Source organism: Doryrhamphus excisus, linkage group LG11 (assembly GCF_037039965.1).
Source record: "Doryrhamphus excisus strain RoL-2023G ecotype Guam linkage group LG11, RoL_Dexc_Guam_v1.1, whole genome shotgun sequence".
NCBI lineage: Eukaryota > Metazoa > Chordata > Actinopteri > Syngnathiformes > Syngnathidae > Doryrhamphus > Doryrhamphus excisus.
The window spans coordinates 13,869,519-13,877,966 of NC_136367.1; the positions used below are offsets into that span (position 1 = coordinate 13,869,519).

General features: G+C 41.0%; 1 protein-coding gene across 2 annotated transcripts; it reads right to left on the bottom strand.

Annotated features, from left to right (window-relative positions):
- Nucleotides 1-261: 261 nt before the first annotated feature.
- On the bottom strand, nt 262-4,310 carry adcyap1b (adenylate cyclase activating polypeptide 1b). 2 transcript variants are annotated; one of them, XM_058072213.2, is made up of 5 exons: nt 4,013-4,310; nt 3,653-3,757; nt 2,978-3,112; nt 2,620-2,724; nt 262-2,276 (listed from the first exon to the last, which is right to left on the bottom strand). In XM_058072213.2, the coding sequence occupies exons 2-5, from the start codon at nt 3,754-3,756 to the stop codon at nt 2,093-2,095; spliced, it is 528 nt and encodes a 175-aa protein (XP_057928196.1). In that variant the 5' UTR covers nt 3,757; nt 4,013-4,310; the 3' UTR covers nt 262-2,092. The 2 variants fall into 2 exon arrangements, with proteins under 2 accessions (XP_057928196.1, XP_057928214.1); XM_058072231.2 differs by lacking the exon at nt 2,620-2,724 and having other exon boundaries at nt 4,013-4,306.
- Between the last annotated feature and the right edge of the window lie 4,138 nt (nt 4,311-8,448).

Here is an 8,448-nt window from a genome sequence, read left to right on the forward strand (position 1 = left end):
TGTGTTTCCGAGTGCCGTCCCCACATGACTCTTTACAAAAACACACGTCGGAACCAGGAAGTGCATCGATTATCAGAAACTGCTGAGTCATGTATCAAAATGAAATCGGCTTCTTCCTACTCCTTTTCAGACATGTTGAATTGTGCAGACATGTGACCGCAGCTTTTTTTTAAGCATGTCTGAAACAAACTAAACCACACACACTCACACTCACACACACTATGTGTTATTTACTGCAAAGATTAGACATTGATTGAGAAATGTTGTTTACAAAAATTTATTCATACAAATCTTACAACACTTTTTTTTTATTATTCCATGAACATTGAGCAAATGTAAGATCCTCCTCCTCCTGTGGTGGATGTCACTTGCACTAAGGTTCACTTTGCAAACACATAAAAGGTAATCCAACAATGACGTCAAGTAAGGCGTTTGGCGCTTTTTTCAGAACAACAGGCATTTTTGTCTTACAACCCCTGCACACCCTCTTGTTTTTTTTTCTATATAGTGATGCACATAGAAATGATGATCATATTCTGATTGAATATAGAGCAAATATATATATATATAGTATAGTATATATAGTATATATATATATAACATTTTTATATTATCAACAAACACTAGCCATTGTTCACAACTCTAACAGACACTGAACATCTCATAATCATGCACACACACGCACACATTGCCTGCTCCGTGGACATATACGTTCTACTTTTTAAATATACTGTATATATATATATATGTACACACACACACACATATATATAAATATGTGTGTGTGTGTGTGTGTGTATCTTTAACTGAATGAGTCATTGATCATGCTTGAAAAAGAAAGAAGGCCTAATTCTAGCACTCTTGGGCCAACAAAACTTTCAATGTAAGCTAATGGACTTGCAGCATTGGAGGGCCACTAAAATTGCCATCTGTCACTTGTGGCGATTTCTTTGTTTTTTTTTATTTTTATATATATATATATAATTTTTTATTTTTTGTACATCAAAGCCAGAAGCCACCTCTGCCATCAGCACATCACATTCAAGCCCAATACACAATAAACACCCCATGCACTCAAGACATTCACACAATAGAGGATGGGAGACTCTTATATAACACCCCCAAAAAAAAAAAATCACCCTAACTAGCAAACACAATTGAAGAGTCTCTTCACTTCATTTTGCAAGATGATATAACTCATAAGTCATCCATTTTAACCCCTTTCACACATGAAAAAAAACCGCCTCCAAACTTAATCTTGCAACATCAACACAGCAGCATGCAGCCCGTAAGCACAGTTAGCATCCACAAGGTACATTTACTAGTAAAAAATAAAGAAAGACAGAAATAAAAATAAATCTAAATAATTATTAGCCACACATCCGGGCACTGAGGCCACAGGACATGGCGGCAGCAGCAGCAGCAGCAGTGTTGCATGGAGGCAAAGAGAAGCCATGGGTGATGGGGTCGGTGATGTTTGTAAATGAAGCAGCAGTGCAAGGAGGCCCCAACTGAGAGCCAAGCCTGCAGGGTGCAGCAACACGGTGAGAGGACACACACATACTGTATGTAGTACATAGAAATATGGAGCATGCGCACCGCTGCTTTTGGGCCTGCTTTGTCAACAACACTTACAAAAATAGCTTACAAAAATAAGTAACATTCAATACTTTGATTGTCTTTTTTTTTCATCTATTTATTTCTATGCATATGATGACTTCTTAACGATATATATTTTTCTTGTTCTCAAGCGCGTAACGTCGAAAGTGCACAATTATTTTTTTTTTCGTTTTTTTTTAACATTTTGAAACAAATATTGGTCCGTTATGACTGTGCGTTATCATCACCATCATCATCAAGAGCCGTTTGTACAAAAAAAGGAAATGTGGGAAAACCATATTATTAATAAAATATTCATTTTAATGGCTTAACTTCATACATAAATACATGTTGAAAGAACACAGGCGCAATCCACTGGTTTGTCAGCTATATCTGAATGATGGGAGGGAGGGGGGACTCATTATCATAATGATAATGATAATAATAATAATAATAATAATAATCATATACTGTACACAGCCTGCTGGCGGCACTACAAATAGGCGAGGCGTCGTCCTTTACTCCGAACTCTCTGTCTGTACCTTCGTCCCAGAACCGCTGCCAGGTACTTCTGCACCGCCATCTGCTTCCTGTAGCGGCTGTAGCTGTCGGTGAAGATGCCGTCCGAATGCCTCTTGGATAGGGGCTCTGCTTCTTCCTCCATGCTGCTATCCTCGCTGCACAAAAAAAAAATCTAATTTAAACTGCAGGAAAAAAAAAACCCTGCTTTAATAATGCATTCACTACTCTTTTTAAATTCTCGTTCTGTGATTTAAGCCTTATAAATAATTCATTTATAGGCCATTTTATATTCTGACGCATATTTTTTTTTACCAGTGTACGAAAAAAAATCAATGTATGCATTAATTACATATAAATATTTTAGTATGTGACAAAAGACACCCCGTTAGACGCACAAATGACTTTTTTGGAGAGCAAAAAAAATGAAAAAATAATAATAATAATAATGACACAGACAGGTGGATGCAGCAGCCTGAACTGAACAAGAAATGCCCTTACCCTGCATGAATTGTCATCAGAGAATGCAGATAATGTCTCGTTGTTAACTGACCCAGGATCTCCCTCAAGGCTCTATCTAATTCCTCCTCAGCATGCCTTTCTGCTCTGAGGTGATAGAACGCCAAAACACATACATTATCAGTGGCGTAAAATAAAACACATAAAACACGCACAAAAAAATAAAAAAATAAAAGGCGGCGGACACAAATGGAAAAATAAAAAATGTAGATTTCATTTTTCAAAAAAATGCATATTTCTGTGTATTTTTTTTCCCGGGTATGGAACGAATAACATGAAAAGGCAGCATGCAGCACATGTGTAGAGAGGTGTATAAAAAATACAATGCATGGTGGCGTACCTTTTCTCGGGTGGGTAGTACAGAGTGTAGCCGTCGTCGTTCAAGGACGCTGCGCTGCGTAATGCAATGTGGTCGCCATCGAAGCCCAAGTCGCTTAAAGAATTACCGTCCTCGTCGAACGCGTCGTTGTCCAGCCTGCGCAGGATACAAGACTTAATATTCTTCCATTCACAAACTAAAAATAAGCAGTAATATTTAAAATAATTAAATTCATTTAACTTAGCATTAAACATTTTTTTTTAATGTCAGAAATGATTTCAACAATGAACGTATAAAAGAACCACGCCCCAAAAAAAAAGTCACGGGAAGAAATAAAAAAGAAATACATCTTAAGCTCCGATTCGCTTCCTCTCCTTGGTGACGCAGTCTCCTCTTCCTCCTCCTTCTTTTTTTTCTCCTCCTCCTCCTCCCCCTTGGGGTTATCCATTGCACTCTCATTTTTAATAAGGAATGGGGGTGGTGTAAGGTGGTGTGGTGGGGGGGTACTTTCTTTCCATTGCCGTTTCTCCCCCACCACACCACACCAAAATTAGTCACTGGCGTGTCAACATTGTGTTATTTTTACGCGTAATTACGCGCACCTAAAAAAAATGAGGATTCCACTTCTTAATAATAGATCCTAAATAACAGGAACATATAATGATATATAATGCAACAACAACAAAAAATGCATACCTAATTTTGGGGTAACTTAATCCGAGAGGTGTGCAGAAGACGCTGTAGTGCATTAAGATCCCGTAGATGAGCAAGATTAAAGTGGCTTTACTTGAACTGGCCATGCTGTCATGGGAACAAAACAAGCACAATTCATATTTATTATTAATAATAACATCACTAAGAAGCACTTTCAGCTTGCATGTTTGTCAAAGGATTATAAATCATAACAAATTCGATTCAAAAGACACTTTAACATGCAGGGGAAGATAAGAACTTCCGTGCATTGGTGAATATTCCGTTTATTTTATTATTATTATTATTAAGTTTGTTGATTTGTTGTCCAAGATGATCCGTGCAGGACAGCGGTGAAGCACCTACCTTTAAGCCGGGGAGAGGAAGGTGCTGCTGGGGATGTGATCCGGGCGCGGCTCGCCTTGCCTGGTGCTCTAGTGAATGAGTGAGTGAGTGAGTGAGATCTTCCTCACGGCACTTGTCTCCTGCCTCCTTGGATGTTCCCCCCGTAAGCACTCTTCCCCTTTTTTCCTCCACGCAAATTCACAATGAACGGCAGTGCTGTGTCCAAGTGGAAATTTGATATAAATCGGCGCCTCCTCCTCTACATATCTTTGCCTTCCCTGCTCCAAACTTTTTTTTTTTGCCCTGAACGCTTTGGATCTTATCTTTAAGTATGGCCAAGCCTGCCCCCCCCCCCCCCCCCTCCTCCTCTTCTCCTTCTCCTCCCTCTCTCCGATAACTCACGTTAAGGATGCTATGGACGTCATCAAGCCATCCTCCTGGAATATAATACTACACTTGCTTCCTCATGCAATGCATTCGTCAGACCCCCACCCACCCTGCAACGCAGACTCTCCAAGTTTTCTTGCAAACTTTTTTTTTAACAGAGTACTTAGTGAACATTCACTTTCTTTTTAACCACAAGGTGATGATTTTTTGGTGGACTGGTGGCCAGCCAATCACAGGGCACATATAGACAAACAACCATTCACACTCACATTCATACCTATGGACAATTTGGAGTGGCCAATTAACCTAGCATGTTTTTGGAATGTGGGAGGAAACCGGAGTACCCGGAGAAAAACCCATGCATGCACGGGGGGAACATGCAAACTCCACACAGAGATGGCCGAGGGTGGGGAAAGACAAAATATCAAGCCAAAAAGTTACCACTTCCACACAAAATAGGAGGAGGACTCATTCATTCATTCATTTTCTACCGCGGAGGTGGTGAGGGGTGCTGGAGCCTATCCCAGCTGTCTTAGGGCAAGAGGCGGGGTACACCCTGGGCTGGTCGCCAGCCAATCACAGGGCACATATAGACAAACAACCATTCACACTCACATTCATACCTATGGACAATTTGGAGTCGCTAATTAACCTAGCATGTTTATGGAATGTGGGAGGAAAACCGGAGTATCCGGAGAAAACCCATGCATGCACGGGGAGAACATGCAAACTCCACACAGCGTGGAATTGAACCCTGGTCTCCTAGCTGTGAGGTCTGCGCGCTAACCACTCGACCGCCGTGCCGCCAATAATAATAATAATAACTACATTTCAGGCATAATTATTTCTGGAGCAAATTATGAAAATTCAAGACCAGTCTGCCGGTCACCTGATATCAACTGGATTGACTCCTTTAGAAGACAAAGGCCTGCATTGAGTAAATATATATATAAATATATATCTATATATATATGTACCGTATGCCATAAAATGGGGATAAAGGTTTCTGACCAGTCCAGGCTGCGTACGCTGCTACTCACCTGAAGTCGACTGGGATAGGCTCCAAGTCAGCCATGATCTTATAATGAGGACCACCATGATAAAAATGGATTAGAGTTTATTCAAAAAATCTGTTTTTAATGTAGAGGCAACGTTTATAACATGTGTAGGCATTCCAAATCATCAGAAATATGAGCTTCAATGGGATCAAATCAACCTCAAGGGCAAAGATCGTGGGCATCATATAGTCAACATTACAATAGGAATGAATGAGTTGTGGAATGTGAATTCCAACTTCCATACAATTGGCCTCATGAGCCATAAATCGGATGAGGGTTAGGTCTATCTTGAGAGAAGCTTTGATTCTTTCTATTCCTTTCAGGAATTGTATCCCTATGTAACTTCAATGAAACCATAAATTGAGAACTCAAACAGGCCATACATGTTTGGTCCCCCAAAGGTTGCATCGAGGGTTAAAGAAGAAAGGAACTTCATCGTCACTTGTGCAAATCACCCACCCAACCACAGACATTCTCATGTTATATTTCATGTTCCAGTCAATAACCGCACACATCATCGTTATCTTTACCAGTAAGTCCAATTAAGCGCCATGACAATGGGAAGTGCATCTGTGCTTCTGTGAGGACTAAAAGCCTACATCCAAAACCAAAGGCCTCCCCAGGGAGTCGGGTCGCCCTTATTTCATGAAATTTACGGTCGCTTTTTCCTCATCTTTTTCCAATAATTGCCCTTTTTTCCGGATGCGTCATGTAATAGTGATAAGGTCCGAGGTGTGATGGGCGCTTGAAGGAGGGATGGTGCATCCGTCCATCAATCAAGCCATCACTCTAACCCACCAAGTAATCGGATTGGAGCGGTCGAGTGACGCAGAGTGCTTAAAAAAAAAACTCCTTCAAGTTGTGTGAATCATCCAAACGGGCTGATTGACGCTACTGCAGCAAATTAAAAAAAAATTAAAAAAAACCCAATGCCATCCATACAAAAGCTGTCCTATACCAGAATCCATACATGACGCCTGACTGAATCACACCTGGGAATCAAACAAGTGCACTTTGCAAAGCGGACCAACCTCTCCTGATCACGACTGTGTCGACTCTGACGCAATATGACGAAAGGAACAGCAGCCTGATTGATCCACACCCCTTTATCGCCACCCCCATCCCTATCACAACTTGTTTGCTGGGATACATGATTCCTGGAGGGGAGTTAAGGAAACACGACCACACACGCGTGAACTGAGGACATGGCGCCACCATGTGGAAAAAGAAAGAAACGGCACATTGATGCAATTTGATACAAAGAGAAGTTCTTTATTGCGTCCACTTTTGCCAAAGTCATGGACCTGAATGTAACATGTGGACTCCTTCCAGAAAATATGATCCGATTTTAATACTTTCTTAGCATTACAGTTTGTGGCACGGTGATCGAGTGGTTAGCGTGCAGACCTCACAGCTAGGAGACCAGGGTTCAATTCCACCCTCGGCCATCTCTGTTTGGAGTTTGCATGTTCTCCCCGTGCATGCGTGGGTTTTCTCCGGGTACTCCGGTTTCCTCCCACATTCCAAAAACATGCTAGATTAATTGGCCACTCCAAATTGTCCATAGGTATGAATGTGAGTGTGAATGGTTGTTTGTCTATATGTGCCCTATGATTGGCTGGCCACCAGTCCAGGGTGTACCCCGCCTCTCGCATAAAGACAGCTGGGATAGGCTTCATTTTCTACCACTTATCCTTACGAGGGTGGCGGGGGTGCTGGAGCCTATCCCAGCTGTCTTCGGGCAAAAGGCGGGGTCGCCACCCTGGACTGGTGGCCAGCCAATCACAGGGCACATAAAGACAAACAACCATTCACACTCACATTCATACCTATGGACAATTTGGAGTGGCTAATTAACCTAGCATGTTTTTGGAATGTGGGAGGAAACCGGAGTACCCGGAGAAAACCCACGCATGCACGGGGAGAACATGCAAAATCCACACAAAGATAGCCATGGGTGGAATTGAACTCTTGTCTCCTAGCTGTGTGGCCTGCACGCTAACCACTCGACCGCCGTGCAGCCATGTTATGAATTATATATTTTTATTATTAAGAACTATATAAAAGTGTTCACATTTAAGATGAGTGGACCGCATCTTTACAGAGGAGGTTTCCAGGCTGTTGGTTTCATCTCCCTCCACATATTTTCTATGCGATTGAGGTCTGTACACCGGCCAGGCCACTCTAGGATCTTAATGTTACTCTTTTGGAGCCACTTCTTTTTGTTGTGGGTTATTTTCATGTTGGATGGACCCATCCGACCCATCTGGAGTGCTCTGGCTGTGGCCAGGAGGTTCACATCCAAGACTATGTGATGCATGGTCCATTTATACTTATCCTTTATACCTATATCTATTTCTGTACAGTTGTTTTAGTATCACTACTGGTCAGTAAAAACAACCTGATTCACTTAAAATGAAATGATACACTTGGCCTTTTTGTCTTTGTTAGTATTTTATTAATAGTTACAATAATATTGTAAGACATTGTATCTTTTCCTATTTTTATGAGTTTTATCATTATTTAATTAGATTTTTCATAATGTTTTTATTGCTTGCTTTTTATAGATACAAAGCAATCGTCCCCACAGAAAACTGCCCCCACTTCCCGATTGTACCACTAGGGGGCACTAAATGCTTAAACATAGACTGTAAAACAGTCTAAAGGTGTAGCGTCACTGTCTTCATATTTTCAGTTTAATTAATTTTTAGTACTTGATCAAGTTCTTACAATTACATGTGTTTATGTATTTTGTATCTGCCGTATTTGGCACAAGGGAGTATCGATCGGCGAGACGTTCAAATGTAAAGGGGAATTACAAAATTCTCCAAGAAACCTAATATGAATGTAGATTATGTAAATATCCGCTTGTCATTGTCAAACATGGTGTTAGAAGCTGCGCGGACAAAAAAACATCAAGTCTATCGCTAATGGAAGTTCTCATGATGTAGCGTTCGTGATTTAGATTGACTTATGGACGTAAACGCCCGAATGTCCGATTTAGAACTAGTC

Excerpts from the sequence above, each read along its gene's own strand:
- adcyap1b (XM_058072213.2), bottom strand. The coding sequence starts at position 3,756 with ATGGCCAGTTCAAGTAAAGCCACTTTAATCTTGCTCATCTACGGGATC. Across the intron at positions 3,113-3,652 it reads TTAAGTTACCCCAAAATTAG|GCTGGACAACGACGCGTTCG; the intron begins GTATGCATTTTT and ends TATCCTGCGCAG. Across the intron at positions 2,277-2,619 it reads CTGATGACAATTCATGCAGG|CGAGGATAGCAGCATGGAGG; the intron begins GTAAGGGCATTT and ends TTTTTTGTGCAG.